This window comes from Hermetia illucens, chromosome 5, assembly GCF_905115235.1.
Source record: "Hermetia illucens chromosome 5, iHerIll2.2.curated.20191125, whole genome shotgun sequence".
Classification (NCBI taxonomy): Eukaryota; Metazoa; Arthropoda; class Insecta; order Diptera; family Stratiomyidae; genus Hermetia; species Hermetia illucens.
Window position 1 is genome coordinate 54,600,471 of NC_051853.1, and position 18,149 is coordinate 54,618,619.

At 40.4% G+C, this 18,149-nt stretch overlaps 1 protein-coding gene across 1 annotated transcript in view; it reads left to right on the forward strand.

Annotated features, from left to right (window-relative positions):
• Positions 1-1,641: 1,641 nt before the first annotated feature.
• LOC119658419 (carbonic anhydrase-related protein 10) overlaps positions 1,642-18,149 on the forward strand; it is a 180,170-nt gene continuing 163,662 nt past the window's right edge. The window contains exon 1 of the mRNA XM_038065814.1: positions 1,642-2,611. Coding sequence (XP_037921742.1) covers positions 2,557-2,611 — 55 coding nt within the window. The 5' untranslated portion in view covers positions 1,642-2,556. The remainder of the gene's footprint in view (positions 2,612-18,149) is intronic.

The following is an 18,149-nucleotide window of genomic DNA, read 5'->3' on the forward strand; positions in this document are numbered from 1 at the left end:
CGAATTTCTTCCTTGGTGGACTCCACCTTTGACGCGCTATAACTTGAGACTGAAACGTACAATCATAAAACTCTCAAAAAGACACCTGTAACCCAGCTTGTCGTCTTCAAATCGCCGTATAGTATGGCCCGATGCGATAAGTACAACCCAAGATATGTTTAAGTGTCGCCATCTATTGACAAAATACGACATTACTTTTTCCCCAACCTAATATACCAAACTCGTGCCATTAACGTTGTTCACCAAACTCGCAATTCTTATGAGCCTTTTTATTTATCTTATCTTTTATCCGCTTATCAAGAATTTTGGTTCTTAAATAACATTATTATTAACAACTCTCAAATGCCTAGCTATGGTTACACTTCGATAGCAGTTTGTTGAGCTTTTGTATCTACATCCAAACGCTGACAATCTTGTCATCATCACTGAAAAGTTTAGTGGAATTGGAAACCACTTATTCTTGTTCCATGAAACGTATGTAATTTTCCTAACTAGTTTGTTAAAAAAGAAGAAGAGATGATTCAAATAAAACCTTGCAACAGGAATTCCATTTCCTTTTGAGCATCGGCCTACAAAAGTTGCGCCTAATATTCTTTTGTCTCCGCAAGGAGTTGTCACTATTTTAGAAATGCGTTCGCCTGTCTACCCACATTGGGCGCCATTTAATTAAAGTGATTTTAATATAAAAATACGCCTGTTTTTTTATTACCTTTCTCGAGAAGTTGTTATTGAGGTATGGAAACAGATATTATGGCCCAGATTTACGAACTAGTCTTTCAAAAATTCAATAGTTTTAAATTCCAACCATTATTTTGTTGATTGGTTTATATGACCCACATTGGGCGCCATAATTGGAAACTAGAAAACATCGGTTATGTATGTTCCTTGGTTAGTCAAGAACTTCGACAATTCTTGACAATTTCAAAGAATTCTTCTCCTTTTAGAGTTGCTTCCTACCAAAGTAAGAGTTATTGAAAATATTTGCTTTTGTTCCTGCAATAAGCACTTTATCTTTTGGATAATTCGGATGCATTCTATCCATCAGCATTTAACGGGTAACTCTGCACATTTACATAAAATTTATTGGGTCGGACCCGGGTTGAATCGCCAATAAAACAAACACATAAAACCTTTGCAATAAAAGATCGGTCGACGACGACGACGTTGACGTGGCTACATTTTTGGCAAGAATGCAACGAAATACTTCATTTTTCATTCCTTATACGCCACTAAGTCCTGGCACTGGTGCGACTAGAAAAGCTTTTTCCAAGGAATGAAAATCCGAAAAAGAGAAAGAAAAGAAAATCCAGAACATCCAGATGAAGACATGACGGCGCCAACCAACGATAAGGAATCGGACCGCCGACTGAAGATAGATTTAATAATCCTTCAGCCTCTGCCTGTGCGAAAGTCAGTAATCGGGTGGCATGCGCGCTATAGATCCTAGTTGTGGAAACGAACAATGCATAAGGACGAAGGAAAATGTGTGAAAAGTAGAAATTGTGTATGAACAAAAACAACAATTTTGCCGGCTATGAAACTTTCAACAAAATAAAGCTCGTCGGGATTTGTGCGAATACGAGAATCCCAAGAATGGGTCCGATGAGTTTCAGTTCTCTGTTGATTACGATGCGAAAAGGACTTCCAATCGCGCTGCTGTTAACCGCGGGCATAGTGTCGAGTACGATTTAGTCTTACTGTTGGTTGGCAGTTTGAATTGAACTTTTGTAACGATTTTGTTGTGCGAGTCCGGTAGGATCCTTCTGGGAGATAGAGTGTCCATCGACTATTCAAAGTAATGCCTGGTTCCCTTTGGATCCTTTGTATTGCTCTTGCCAAACGCTAAGCATTGTCGAAGTGGTATGCATTGTTCGTTGGTTTTGTTTGATTTTGCGATGACCCTTTCAGGAGCAGAGACAAACACGTCTCTCTGTCCATTTTCGCGTAACTCCAAATAATCCTTTAGTGTCGGTTACTTTCCATTCACTTTTTTTCGTCGTTGCATAACGGAATAGCAGCAGTGGTGATGATTTGTGACGGTTTAGTCCATTAGATTGGCTGCAAGCAGCTTCACAATTGCCCCGTTGGCGGGAGTTTATAATTGAAAATAAGTCAGGATTCGGAAAAAGGCAAAAAATCACACAAACGAAAACGTCCGGAAAGCAAACAACACCAAAAAAAGGAGCGTTTCGTCATACACAGAAGTATCCCTGTGGCTTTTTTTCGAATGTGACATCGGCTGTCGTTTTTGCTTGGCCTCTATTTCGGCAGCGGATTTGTGTGCGATTTAAGTGAGGAAATCAAAGAGGAAATTGAATTTTCGTTTTTTTGCTTCTCGCTGTCGGTTGACGGTTTGAAATTCTGGATCCTGATCCTTGTCCGGTTTGTGTTTTTGTGCGGATGGTGTTAGATGTGTCTGTGAAATGTGCAGTCGTGAGTTAACTCTTTGGATTGGTGACGATATTCGATTTCGATAGTGAAAAGCTGCATGTCATCGTTGTAGTCACGTGAAAGTCACGAGAGCGTGCAACGTGTAAACACTTTGCGTACAACAAAATGTTGCGAACATTTACCCTGGTTAAGTTGGTTATTGTTCTAACTTATGTAAATGGTATGTTGATGCTACTTTTTAATAGTTTTAAGGCCCATCTTTGATGGTAGACTAGACTAAATGAATAAGAAGTCTTCTAGTGTAAAAACTGATGGAGTTGCATTCGAATAATGTAACATGTGATCACCGAGGTACATATCGACCTGAGGAAGCTTTCAATTTGAATTTGTATTTCGGCCCCCTAACATTTTTACCTCTCTAAAATTTAAACCGAATTTAAAGTTGGCAATTTTCAAAGGAAAAACATCCCAACATACTTCACCCTGAAAAAGTTAAACATCAAATCAGAACATCTAGCAAGAATGGATTATGCAACTCTTGAGCACAATTCACAGAGTTCCTATTGTTAAAACTCCCTGAGAATTTGAATAATTTACTTACATGCATTGCCATTTTGGCAAACTTACTCAATCTAAAGTTCACTCATGTTTATTTCCAAGAAGTTGGTTACCCCTACGGGCAAAACTCTTCAGAGATACGGAATATGCACACGAATATTTGCACTATTCTGTCAACGAAGTAGTAAATCTGGTAAATTTCACTGAATGGAATCTGCGATTTCCTAAGTATTGCATCGAGTTTTCATAAAACCGATAGTGGGGCACTGTGCATGTATCGACATTGGTCCATGTGTTTCAGATTTAGGGTCTGTCATGGGTTTACGTAATTTAAAACTGCAAAAACATCTGATGCTTATAAATATATGGAGTTATCGAACGGGGTCATTAAAAAGTTTGAATTTTTTATGACTGATTGGCACTTATACGGCGAATAAAATTGGATTCAATAAATCTAAATTGTATAGTCTCGGAAGGTCAAAGTTATTGGTCGTTAAGAAATTATTGATTCAAGGAGTTTCTTCCGCTTCAAATCGAACGGTGAAGTTAAATTGCATTGCATGCAGTCTTGGAGGAATAACAATTTCAAACTTAAGAGCTACTTTTGTTAAGATTCGGGCAAATGGATAATTAAAACGAATTGTCCGTATTTATTTTGGTTGCAATGGGGTGACTATTGGAATAATGACGTTTCCAAAGTGTAATGAGCCTCGCCTCGCAAAATTGGTCTACACTTTCCTCTATACAACAAAGGGGCTCGAAGGCTAATTTGTGAAAGAACTAAAGAGGATTTCTAAGCAGTACTTACACAGAATCTAACTAGAATCTTCAAGACATATTTAAATAAGGAAATCGTGAATTAACTGGTGTTTTTTACTACTAGTCCATCTTCGCAACTCTAGAGCCTATTTTAGAAATTCTTTCGATATTTGCCTCCAATTGCATGCATCAAATTGCATTTTACCGTCATAACGATTAAGTTTCCAGCCTTTTCCTCGGTTCCCCGACTGGTTTCTGTTTGCAATTTGCAATTTTTCTATTGGATACCCTTTTTGGTATTCTGGCTTTGTCCCTCCGTTGTAGATCATAAGCTCAATGGAATCTCTACAGCCGCATTATGATCGACACGTCTAGCTGATCTGCCATTGATCTCCCACGAGAACTGCTCCAAACATTGTGCCTAGGAGCTTCCTTTCAAAGGATTTCGGTATGTTTACTGCTACCTGAGTTAAAGTATACGCATCGCTGACATAATGTTGCACAGGTCGGATAATTTTGTAAATGTTCGACTTCGTCTTCCAGTATATGCATTCTGACTTTAGCTGAGTTGAAAGTAGAAAGAGTGGAGAGCTGTCTGGATCCTTGTCATTATTTTGTGAATTAATTCAACTAAATTGCTTTGCAATCGCCAATATATTCTTTCTTGATGGCGCATTTTTTCGGGGGCAATATGGTCTTTGTTTTATTTTCATTTATCCTGGGCCAACTTCCTTTTCAGCCCCATCAAGGCCTACCAGCGTCTCTTTTACACCAAGAAAATGTCACTGTCTGGTCGAACTTAATAATTGTGTTCCTATGCTCTGGATGGGGAGCGTTTTGAATGCATGCTTGGGTGCTAGATTAAAAAACATAAGAACCGGCCCGTCCCCTTGTTTTAGCCCTGGTTGAGTAAACAATGGTTCAGTTGGTGTGTTGTGAACCCACACTTGAGCTATCCTGTCTGGAGCTATCCTGGCTCTATGAGCCAGTGTTGAACAATTATTGTCGTCGGAAGCCTAGTTGAAGTCCACAAATATTTGGTAGACGACAACATTATCGTCCTCGTCGAGGCTCTACCATCCATTTCGGGCCTTGGTTTTCAACTGTCTCTGTGCATATTATTGGGTTTTTTTGGCGGATGACTGGTTTTAAGCCCATCGCTCCGAACCTCAGGAACTCCAAACTTGGCGGACCGCTTTATACGCGGTTGATAAAGGGGACGCAGTATGGTTGCGTATAGAAGTTGGTCTCAACTTCTACTTTCTTTTCTTCACTTTCCTTGATCACTGGTTTTACTGAGCACTAAGTACGTTGCTGAAAACTCCTTTACCCGGGTTCAGACTCAGCATTCTATTCACATAATATGCAGGTTGGACATCATATTGATAGCATTTTTTTAAAACCTTTTTACCGTAGCTAACATTTTGTAATGAGCCTTGGGCTAGATGCAGACTCACCTTGATTTTCGCGAATCAGGTTTTAGCGTAAGGTCTGAGTTTCACAAATTTTGATGAATACTTTGTAGGACGTGCATAGTGCGAGATACATACTATGTTTTCGGATGCCATTTTGTCCTATTTTGAGAATGATTGGCGATGCTGCTTTCACACTAGTCATCCCTTCCTTCCATTCATGTTGAATACACTTTACTATAAAGCTTTTTTTCAGGAGTTTCGCCGGTGTGCTGTCCAGGCCCCATGTTTAGCTTAATTTTAGGCTTTTGATGACAATATTCATTTATTCTATGGACCGGACATCAATTAATTACCAAAGTGAAGTATCATGTTGCAAAGAGATTTTCTATGTTACTGCTGATGAACTGGAAGGGTTCATTAGCTCCTAGGAGGATGACGCACATTCATTCTAGATCGAATCACTCCCGCAGTTTATGCTTCCATTCTTGCCTCTACAGAGGCTAGTTTATGCCTGAAAACTATTTTTAAGTAATCTCATTATTTTCAATGCTTATATGACGATGTTTGCGACAAAGTTATTGTCAATGATTGTCAAAGATCCATTAAGAACTTTTCTCTTTTTCCGTTTAAGCAATCTCCTAGATTTTCACTTAGGTCACGGTGTTTGCCTTTCTTCAATAAATTGTCGTTTTTCCCTTGCTGCTTTGCGCTGTAAGCGCGTCTTAAATTTTATTTTGTGTTCAGTGATATTTTTGATTTTATCTCGTATTTTCGTTCAATTATCTATGATGGAGCCATCTGAGAACTCATGGAGATATGATTTTATTTCCTTTCCCTTAGGTGATATATTTGCCTGAGCTATGAGGTCATAGTAGAATCTATGGATACCAAAGTTTTTTAGAGATCTGGATTTTTTGCATGAGGTTGATAGATGCCTCGCGCTAAATGATCCGATTCATATTTAAGGCCTAGGAACATGCATAGATCAGGTAAGCTAATCGCCCAAAATCAAACGATACGTGGTCGTTCTAAGGAAATATATTTCGACCTTCTTTGGTGTGCAAGAGAAGAATACTTCGAACCTCCTACAAAAGTATAGAAAATTCGGCAACTTATATAGAAATTTATGAATGTATTCCGATCGTTCAGTTGTGGATAAAATTCGGCTTAATAAGCTGCCATGAGTAGACGATCTAATCCGCATGGACAATATCTACCATGAAAAGAAAAGCGTAGCAGATTCTCAAATGGAAAAATATTTCTCTCTTTTTTATTTCATTATTAAGGCAGGCCTACACTAAACTCCGTTCCGTTGAGGATGACGATATTACTTTTAAATTTTAGGATTGGAAATCTTTTTGTCTCCGCTTGCAGTCCATTGGATTTTGATGTAGTAATTTGGATAGTTGTTATATGTGCACTTCACCTTTTTTAGAATGCTGGCCCCGTTCTTGGATAACTCATTAGTTCGCTTATTGTTTTTGAGCATAACTTTTGCAAAGGTGGTTTTATGCCCTTATTAAGTTGAAGTACTACCAGCCCTTTTCGAAGTGTGGCGGCTGCATCAAAACCGCTTCGTGTCTCTGTTGGTGTTCATCCAGGAAGCACCCTCTCATTACTACTCTTTGTTCTTATTATGAACACCGTCACACGGGACATCCTGCCGCTCTCTAGTGTTTTGAGTGTTGGCCGACTATAAAATACAATGAACGGCGTCTCCGAAATGAAGATATCAGCGATCGACATGATGTTGCACCGATCGTGGAAAAACTTCGAGACAGGCCTCTTCGATGGTGTGGTCACGTAATTCGCGACAATGAGAATTCACAAAACGCGTGGCTTGATACGCTGGATCGGGATTTAAAAGTCTCGAGGTTGCATCCAGATCAGGCATTTGATAGAACTAAATGGTGAAACCGATTTCGACGAGCCGACCCCGCATATGAACGGGACAAAGGTTGAAGGAAAAGAAGAAGGCTAACAGCCCTTTCTATGCTATATACTCCATTTTAGATGTCGGTAATCCTTCCAAGTTTCCACTGGTGCATGTTAAGAAATGGGTGTAGTAGTCGGGATAGTTCCACGACCTTGTTACCCCGTGTTAGAATCCCGGTCGTCTCTAATGTTTATATTTGTGTTCTTTCACTAGTGTAGGGTTATCACTTGCACAATATGTGGTGTGATGATAATGAAACTTAAACGCAGTCTCACTGAAACTTGCTGTGGATGTCCTATACTCCAGAAAGGAGTGAACAGGAGAAATAAAAATAAAAGAAAAAATACTCCCAGCAATTATGCTAAGTCGGCGCGGTTAAATATTAAACACCGAGGAGTTTTCGTCTGCATTTAGAGCGGAATTCTAGTTTTGGACTCAGGTCCTATTGTGCTATCTTAGGATTCTTTTCCCTGCCACTAAGTAGGTTTTTGGCGATTTCGGGAAACGACTTAAGATTGTATAAAAGCGTCTTTTAGATTTTATATTTGTCTTCTCCGGGATTCTTCATATCAAATGTTTCAAAGAATTACTTTTCAGGCCTGCTCTATGTCTTTTTTGTTAGCTAAAGTCGCTGACGTTTACTGAGTCTGTCGTGTTGTTGTTCATAGTCTGGTATGAAATGAGCTCTTCCGTGACGGCAGGTCACGGTCAGTTTGATTTCCAATTTCGTCGATAACTTAAGCGTGTTCGAAGTACTGGCTTCTTCCATCATGAACCTTCTTTAGCTAGCGTTAAAACCAAAACTTGTTTCAGTGTAGTGTTAGTCCAAGCTCTTCATTTGAAATCTCCCGCCGGTATGGTATAGTTGAAAGGAAAAACTCCAGTTCGGGAGAGGGTAAGCAATTATTTCTACTAGAGCATTTCCTTCCAAACATATCGCACTTGTGAGTGGGTACGATATTTAAAGCCAACAACATAAATGCGGTCCGTAGGACTACTTTGCGGTTGTCTTGTACATTTAGAACCGTTTAGGATGATGATATTGCAGAAGCGATGTCGATGGTCATCTGATGATGAACCGGGGAATCTGAAGCAACGCCTCATAATCAGTGATTTTGAAAAGAGCGGCCAAATCTAAAGGCAATATTAAGTAGGATAATAATAATAAGAATCGCTGACGCGAAAATCTAATTGGATCTGGGCCATGAAACATTCCAGAGGACCTCAAAACCATAGCGGTACACTAGGACCCAATGTGGTCAGCATTGTGTTCACCGGCAATTATTGCCCTGATATTACTCAGGTACTCATTCCCAACTGAGTCAATTGGTATCCGATATCCAGTCACGTCAAGTAGGGCAATGTGACGGAAAAATATTCATATTCCAAAAGGATTTCTTCTTGTTTACCGAACCTAGCATTCCCGAAAGCTTTGCCTCCACCTTTCTCAATGTAGTGATCATGTCGTCCAGTTTTGAAATCTTAGAACGCATTCGCCGTCGGCATCGATTGAATCATTTCAACGTTGCAAACTGATCTCATGTTGTTGGCTTTTCCTTTTCCTGAGATGATGATGGTAAGAGTCACCTTGGTATCAACAGGAAATTTTCGAATAACATATTCAAGTATCAGGCTGAAGAGTATCTCCATGCTTCAGGCCAGAATCCATCCTGAGCTTTTAGTTAGCTCGTTTTGTACTCTAACTTGTGACTCAGATCTGGCAATAGTTATTTGTACTGGTCGGAGGATTTATATTCGTCCTACGTCTTCTTCACAAAGCCATATGGGGGCATGGATGTCGCGCTTATAGAAAGATTTTTGTTCCTGGCGAAATCAACCGTTGTCATTGTTATTGCCATGGAGGCTGTCTTCTCCGATTGCTCCTCTACAGTCTTATCTTCCTTAAAATCATCACACAAAACGATTTTACTAGTACGAGTATGTCACTTGATCTGATCGACCATACTGTGATCAGCAGTAGATTTAGGAGCTGTCTTCTGAATGGGTATAGCAAAAGGAGGAGGAGGTCGATATCGACTTCGAAAGATACCATCATGGTCTTTGAAGGTTCAAAAGAACCCTCCTTGCCTCTTCTTTAGCCATTTCATTTTAGAAAATCTGACTTTCATTCTCTCATGTTCTAATTTCTTGAAAACCTACATCTCTAATTTTTGTGATCTTCTCCGTATAAGGATCAATGTACCTGCAGACTTTAGTGTTTCTCAAGCGATTCAAACTAGGAACCATTCCGGATTAGAACTGCCTGTGACACCGGATGTCCAGTATGTAGCAGTTTCTTTACTTGCCTTAGTAGGGTCGCCTAGGTCCATTATTTTCATATCCCCAAACAAATTTGGTGTCCTGGCCTATACCATCGCTCCGTTCTCCTTTTTCTATTACAGGAGGCGTTATTATAGGCTTTTTGGGCTGGGTCAGCCTCATCCATACCAATTAAACGACCCCCTCAACTTATTTAACCGGATTTAATCCACAACGCTCAAAAATGTCATTATTATATAGGCTGTGGAATCTTCCATCTCCGTACACGGAGCAAAAAATTTTCCGGTGGATTCTTCTCTTGAACGCAGATAAATTTGGTAGTTTTCCGGCTGAGGGTCTAAATCTCCGAGGAGTACATGAGGACTGACAAGATCATTGTTTTTTACAGAAAGAGCGCTTTAAAGGTCTATAATGAGAACGGAGCAGTTTGTATAAGCTGGAGTAGGCTTTGTGGTTGTCAATAACCGTACATGGATTTCGATGTTCAACCCAAGGAGCAGAAATTTCAAACAGTTTCAAAGTTTTAAACTTCCATCTTAATTGTAGTTCATTGACCAGTGTTATTCGATGCTGTCTTTGTTTTCGGGGCTGGCTTTCCTACCATGTATTTCTTCCTGTCTTCGTTAATTTGTACCCTAAGATCTCACGGCAATCGTCGCATGTTCGAACTGTATGAGGACAGTTTGTGTATCCCGGATTGTTCTTCTCAGTGTCGATTTCGTCTGCATTGAGCAGTAGTTGGGTGGACTTCTTTCTAGGTCAAGTTTTTTCTTGAGCTAGGTGCATCATTGGGTATACCCTTCTTTTCGACCACAGAAGATAATCTCGAGAGGTATCCTGGTATTTTTATATGGTGTCGCACTTTAAACAGAATCAGTTTAGTCAGTCTTATAAACTTGGCCCAGATACTGAATTCTCTCATGGCCGTGTGCAGTTTTACCCTGGCTATGCTATCTGAGGCGACCTAGAAGTCCAAGAAATGGTGGTCATACTCCAACCGCTTTTGAGTCACTTACCACAAAAAGAAAAAAAAAAAATAGTTGTGGATTTTCCTGGAGAGTAGCCTCTTTGGTATGAACCGAATATATTTTGGCTGGGTGGAGCTATCCGGCCTACCAGGATAATGAAGAATATCTTATAGATGGTACTCAGTAATATTATACCTCTATCCTACATATATAGAACCGATAATGCTTCCTTGCCTATCATCAGACATTAATTCGCTGTCCCGAACCTTATGAAGAAGTTGATGAACCACTGAATGTAGTTCTCCGCCTTCATTTCATTTTAATGCGTATTTTTTTCTTGCATTTGCACTGTCGTATCAGGGCTTACCAGCGTTTTTTTGTACTGAGTTAACGTCAAAATATAATGTTAACATCGCCAGTGTATGCCACTATTTGGTTGACAGTTTCTGACTACATACTCGAGTGCTAAATAAGAAACCATATAGGCCAGCGAGTCTCCTTCCGTTAGCCCTACGGGAGTAGGTAAAGCTTTGAAGTTCTTATCACTAGCTTTTCGCCACTTCAAACTTTCCGCCTGCCGACTTATCACCTCTTGGATAGTCATCTCCTCCGGTTTCACACTATCCTGCCAGTTATGCTCACCCTGCTTACAAATTTCTTCCTCCTATTTCCTACCTTTACGCATGGCCTCCTCCTGCCATTTTACACGTTCACTTTTGACCTGTCATTCATGGTCTGCTGCTTCTCGGTAGTTTGGCTCTTGCTCTTTAGTCACCTTCTGACTGATCACGTCTTATGATTTTCGAATATCGTGACTGGTACTCTCATGCAACTTGGCAGCTTTCTCCTGCACTTTTCCAACTTCTTGAACCATCACTTTCATCGGCTTTCGAATCTCATTGGCGTTTCCATGCTGTATCATTTCCTTCAGTATACTTACTTCCTGATACACTGGTTTTTCGTCTTGGCACTCTACAGTTCTTTCTTGGTACCCCGTGACTTTCCTGAGGCCATCTTCCAAATACTCGGCACTCTTGAATTTTTCCCTTTTGTTCTTCAGTTAATATCAACCTGGTTTTAAATTCTTTTTTCCTGTCGTTTTTCTATTTCCTCTACAATGTTTGCCTGCTTTTCACTTTGTTGTCTTATAAATTCCCCTTGTTGTATTCTAGATTCTTCCTGTTGTTATCTAGATTCTTCTTGTTCCTTACCAGTCAACTCCTCCATAAATTTTTCTTGGAAACTCGATGAAGCTCTCAGTAAAACTTCCATGTCGTGGTCATTTATCACGAAAGTTCCAGCAACTTCCTCGACACTCTCGATAGTCGATGCAGGATAATGCTAGAATCCACGTTCCTCAACGTTATCATCTCGCAACTCAAAAACTTCGCGAAGTCTCCTTTGCAATTTTACTTTGCTTCCTGCTGTAGAGAGTCCCAGCAAGGTCATTTCACCTTTGAGCTACTCCAAGCCTAAGCACTTGAATTTAACTATTCTCGCTTATGCAATCCCACCGCTGTCACCAAATGTTATGTTACTTGTTTTACGTATGTCCTGACTAATTTTCCCAAAGTGATTTTCGTCACAATATATAAAAGCAAAAAATTGATTTCTGCAAAATTTGAGTAGAGTCCACGACTCGTTGGCCGGAAAAGCAAATGTCACCTTAGTAGTTGACGTTTTTGGTAAAATGTTGAAATAGACCATTGGCCGTATGCTGCACTGCACTTTCGGCAACGTGCCTCCAACCTAGCCGCCAGCCTCTAAGAAGCGGAAGCTGACTTCGACGACGTCACCGCAGGGAGCTGGAGCCGCCGACAAGGATCATACACACGCTCAGGAGCCTCAACCTAAAAAAAAAATTGTCAGTACAAGCCACCGCTGGAAAAACATGTTCCTTCCGTGTCCTGAATTACTAGTTAAAGCATAAATAAATATAGAGCCACCGAAAGAGACGGCGATGATATTCTTTTTAAAATTTGTCGTTGGAGTTCCGCTCTCGTAGCGAGTTTTTTATTTTTGGTCTGCGCATCAAAATTAAGGTCTGTGCAAATTCAGTACAGCCGCGTCGTCGACTCATCTCACATCGTTTAACTTAGCTATTGTCATGTTTCTGGACAGGAAAGACACGGCAGGCCCATCAGACCCTCAAGTGACCGCCCTCGCTGTGCGCGTCCCTCCTTTTTGGCGAAAGAACCCGGAGCTGTGGTTCGTCCATCTGTAGGCGCAATTCCAGATGTCCGGAATCATAGCGGACGCGAGGAAGTTTAGCCACGTCATTGTAGACCTGGATGAGGAGACCATCCTCCTTGTGGCAGATACTGTCAAAACGGCCTCCTACAATGCACTCAAAACGGAACTAATTAAGCGCCTTTCGGTAAGTGAGTCGGCTAAACTGGATCACTTGCTGGCAGGTTTGACGTTGAGTGATCGAATTCCTAGCCAATTGCTTCACGAAATGAGGTAATTGGTTGGGAGCAAGATTGACGACGAGTTGCTGAAGTCGTTCTGGCTTCGACGACTTCCGGAGAGCACCCAGGCGGTCATGCGTGCATCTCCGGCGGCGCGATAGCGGCCGTTCAGCAGCTTTCAGAAGAAATAGGCGAACTGAAGCGCGAAATCGCCGCTCTTGTGGCCTGCATGGCGGAAATGAGGCTAACGCTGGATGTTCAGCGTTCGGACAGCAGATTGTGAGCTCGTTGTCGGTCTACCGCCTGAAAAGGGCAATCGGGTAGCAAGTCATCAGGACAGCCTGCGGACCCAAGCATTTGTTGGTACCATCGCAGATTCGGCGAAAAAGCTACCAGATTCCCACAACCTTTGAAACTTGCGAGGGCAAATTCCTCTTGCATTAACACCTACGGTTAAAGGCAAGTGAACGTGAGTCTTGGCTTGTTCCCGTGGCAATCCATCCTGGCGAATATCAGCTTCCCCATTTTAGGTGCACATCTCTTGTGTCACTAGTGGACTTGCAGAACAGGCCCCTTATAGACTCCACAACCAACCTTAATTCGTCAGGCAGAATCTCATCTCACCCCAACAACAATCTTTCCGCACTTTTGGAGGACATTACTGACTCTCGTGTTTGGGCACTCCTCCAAAAGTTCAGCCAGATTACTACCGAATGTAGCCAACGGCGTGTACTAGTGTGAGAGACGAATCCATGACATTCAACCGAAGGCAGAGTACCATCAGATGAGAATCCTTTAGGCCAAAGTCGACACCCCTTTTTTCAGACCAATTTAGAGGCAGATTAATTAATCGCGATGTAATCTTTTAAAATTCGATTGGCTAAATTAACACATAGACATACCACTGCCGAGAATAAATGTTATATGTTACAGGGTTTTTTTGAATATACATAAAGTAATTGCCCCAAAAGGTGAATAGAATTTCAGCATAAAATAAGCAGATTCATCAACAAAAACAAAACAAATTATATTTAAAAATATTTCAAACTTGAAACGGAACATACATATACACAAATTATTCCTGTGGGTGTTTGAACTAACGATTCAACTCAACATCTCTTACAAACTTTTGATAATGGGATCCAGTTAGTACCAGACAGCTCTACATGTGTTTAGTGCATTGTAGAGCACTCCCAGCTCTTGTGCCTTCCAGAACAATTGGATCATCAATAAAGAAAATCGTTCCCTGGAGGCCATTATTTTAATTGTCTTCACGGTTCATGTTAAGATCAAACACCAAACAAGGATTGAAATTATGTGAGTGGCTGGTCTGGTAAAGCTCACAACATTGAGCTAATTAAGTGAAGTTTCTTTCGGAGGAATGCACACCAGCTGGATTGATTGAAGTTGAATGTGGGTCGAATCTTTTCACAGATTCTTTTCTAATAAATAAGTGATTTAGGATGATTATAATTTGATGTTGAAGTATGTGAATTACGTAATGTGAAAGGACATGTTGGTTAGAATAGCTCATCAGGCAACATACTCCCGTTGTAACTCATAATTCCTATATGCATGAAATTCCTTTTAAAGTCATCTGTGGAGTATCAAAGCTCGAATTCCTTTAAAACCACACTTTGCAATGTTATTAAATTCCACGAAGACTTGACATTCATCTGGCCAGGATAGAATACGTACCACGCCGTAGCCCGTACAGTAATATCTCATTTCACACACAGTTACTCAACACGCACATCGTCGCAAAGTGCAACACCTATCGCATCCTTTGGGGGATCCCTTTGAGAAATGGCATTGTTCCGTCTCATCGCCTCAGTTTGATGGTATTCGGCTCTCACAAGAAATCCTTAAACAAAATACCCTAGCTTGACTTTGCATTCAATACAGCTGGATCGATTCCCGGAGGAAACTGAACAAAATGCTTTGAATAATTCAAATTTCCTCAGCGGAATAAGTCTACTAGTTGTTCCTTGATCGTTAGTTGGCACTCTTGACTTTCCACCCCCAAGACGGTGGCACGGGCATCGGTCCTTGCATAAGGTGACAGTGGCAATGGAATTTTGAATAAGGCACTTGCTCAGGCATTGTTACATCATCATGAAATATCCAAATGTTGAGGTAGGAATTCGAAGTTGAATAGAATTTATTTTTAAACTACACGGGGTCGACCTTGTTAGCAATAATCGGCGTTCGCCAAACGTGCCCTATGCGAGGCAGAAGTGCTCACAATACAAATCAGGTTTGTATAAATGGTCACGTTACGAAACGAATATTTAGAGTGGATAATTTGAAAAGCGAAATGGCAGTACATGCCTGCAAATTATGAAACTTGCACGCAATTTATGAGTTTTTGAATTTTATAGTTTCATATTTAGAATGGGAAAGACATCGTTACGATAAATCAGGCTAGACGCTTTGTATAGAAAGGTTCATGACAATACTCAATAACATTCGTGTGATGTTGGACGGGACTTTCACTCGTCGCTAGTTAAATAATAGAAAAATAGGAGATTAGAAATTGTATTGAAAGAGGACGATTGAAAGGAAGATAATTCAATTGAATTGGTATCTAATTGGGAGAATTACTGCAGCCATTGGAAACTAGGACTAGGAAAAACAAGTTTTTATTATTTCAAAACCGTCAAATACGTAGCGTTGTGGAATCTGAGGAATGTCTCCATTCCTCTTCAATTCGGTTCTCAAACGACAATTTCATCCCGTATAACTAAAATTAATACACTTGAAGTTATTAATTTAATATATTTTATTGATCTTCATCCTCTCACAGTTCCAACTAGACTCATCCTTTTATTATCTTACTGCTACCTTAATACCTACGATGCTCGCTCGTTTGTGCATCCGTTATGCAGGTGCACTCAATAATGTTTACAATGTTTCGGAATTAACTGTAAATGGGAGATAAGCGACCCAAGCGGATATTTAACCTATATATATAATATTTCTAACTAAATTGTATTATAAATTTAAGATACGCTGACCGAATATTTATGAGTGAGGTTCAAGTCCCTGCATGGGGTGCTGTTGATTAGAAGTTTATTCGTTAATTGCCTTTTTGTCTATCCCGGTGGTAATATTCTACCTCATTGCGAAACTTCAAAATTGTGTAGCTGCTTCAACTTCGAGTTTCTCCAAAGTACCAGCCGACCTTTGATCATCCCCCTGTTTATTAGCAACTGAAAAAATAACTGTGTATTTGAATATTAGTCTTTGACCTTAGATCAGTTCGAGGAAAATGGAGTTGAATATATTTACCTGACACCTGATAGTCAAAAGGATGGTCTCCTTAATGACCGCAGACGACCAAGAGGGGAGAGCTATTCCAAAAACCTAAAAAGATGCGAAATTGACCGTAAAGGTCCCCCCCCCCGCAGATTTGAAGTTCCATGCTTGTACGTCTCTGTGCTAGCCAGGCTCTTGAATGTTGGGTGGGGGCAGTCCTTTGAGCACTTCAATCCCTCACGTGTCATTGCACAATAAATCAGGTGTTCTTTTCCGGTCGGAATCGGATCCTGAAAAATAATTCAAACACGGGGATTCGCGCGATCATATCGAAATAAACAACACCCAAGCTAAATCTGAAAATGAAAAATACAAAAAAGGACGGCTCGACCGCGTGGGTGGAGCCGTACAACTTCAAACCCGAGTGCCGCGATCGTAAGGGAGGATATTCGACCTCGATCGACGTTTCCCTGCTTAGGATGTTTTGTGTGGCGCGGCCTCTGAAGTTCCCACCCTTCCTTAACATCCTCAGGCCATTATCTTAAAGGATACCTCTACCCCGGAACTGGAGAGGAATAGAGAGATAAGAAGCAAATAGAGTTTTGCGGAACTAGAGAGGAATAGGCGGATAAGAAGTCCTCAAATTATTACAACAAGAATTAAAAAAGGAATACTCTGAAAAAGAGAATAATAATCGTCAATACTAAACATCCCAACAACCAAAATAGAAAAATATATATAGACTCACTTTTTTTTCTGTTTTGCATGTGTTGCTAAAAAAATATAAAAATCCTACATTCATGTAAATAATTAATATTACCCTGCGATTTACAAATTAAATCTAAATCTTAATTTTCAGACTTCAGTTCTTGTAGCACATCAATGAATTCTTCCGAATACTTCTTGTTGAAAGATAGCAACCAACGCACTTGCCAAATGTTCAGACATCAATTCTTGTAATACATCAATGAACTCTTCAGAATTTCTTTTGTCACTCAAGTTAAATTGAAGCCGCCAACAATGCTGGGTCACCAGAGGTATTCCCCATTTTTTCGCTGCCGACAGAAAGCTCACAACACTTTCTTTGGGCAAATAATTGTAAAAATGGAATTATTTTAACTTCAACTACTAAAAGTTTCCCGATAATCGTCACAATTTTAAACCTTAATACCTTAGGTTTTAATACCTTTATGCCACAAGCGCCAATTAAGCAGAACTCCTCTGCGACCAATCTCCTCCTTAAGCAAAAAACGATCTCCCTTTCCACATTTTCCGCTCATCAGCCGTCAATCGCTTAACCGGTCTTGGCCCAGCTAAACCTGACCTTGGGCTCTGAAGTTCATGCCAGTCAATATTAACAGCAAGGTACATAGTTGTTTTGACGGGCGTGACAGGTCATTCCCCTCAATCTCGATCAATCCGCCTGCCTGTACTCAATAATGTGCAATATGGGTAAGACATCAGGGTCAAAGGGGCAGGGATAATAATAATAATAATAATAATCGTTGGCACAACAATCCATATTGGATCAGGGCCTTGAAGTGTGTTAGAGCACTTCATTCAAGACCGTAACGGTACACTACAGTAGACTGTAGGAGGCATTGCGCTCGCCCGAGATTATTACCCTGATTTGACTCAGGTACTCATTCACAGCTGAGTCGACTGGTATCCGACGTCAAATCACGATACAAATCCCACTGTCGCCAGCGAGATTTGAACCGCGACCTTCCGTACGACAGCCTTGTGCTCTAACCACTCAGCTATCCGGACACTAAAGGGGCAGGGATGCTTTCAATAATGGGAATTTAAGGGGGTCATCCCGTACGAAGACCGTTTTTTTGGCTTTTTCAGAAATTTTTTGTGAAGAACTGGAGAAAATTACAAATACGAATTTTTTACCATAGATTTATTAATATCTTGAGCGTGCATCGTAATTTTTCCAGCTCGATCACATAGCTTGTTATTGAAATACAGAGCAATTTATACACCCATCTCCAAAAAAAGGAGTTTTTCTGCTGCCACGCCAGAAAGAAAAAAAGTAAACGACATTTTAACGTGCAAACTTAACTACAGTCCGAAAACTAGGATTATTAAAAAAATATTAAAAAGTACATTTTTGGTGCCTTGTTAAACTTTTTTTGTTTGAATTTTGGGTTTTTTTACGGCTTTTTCA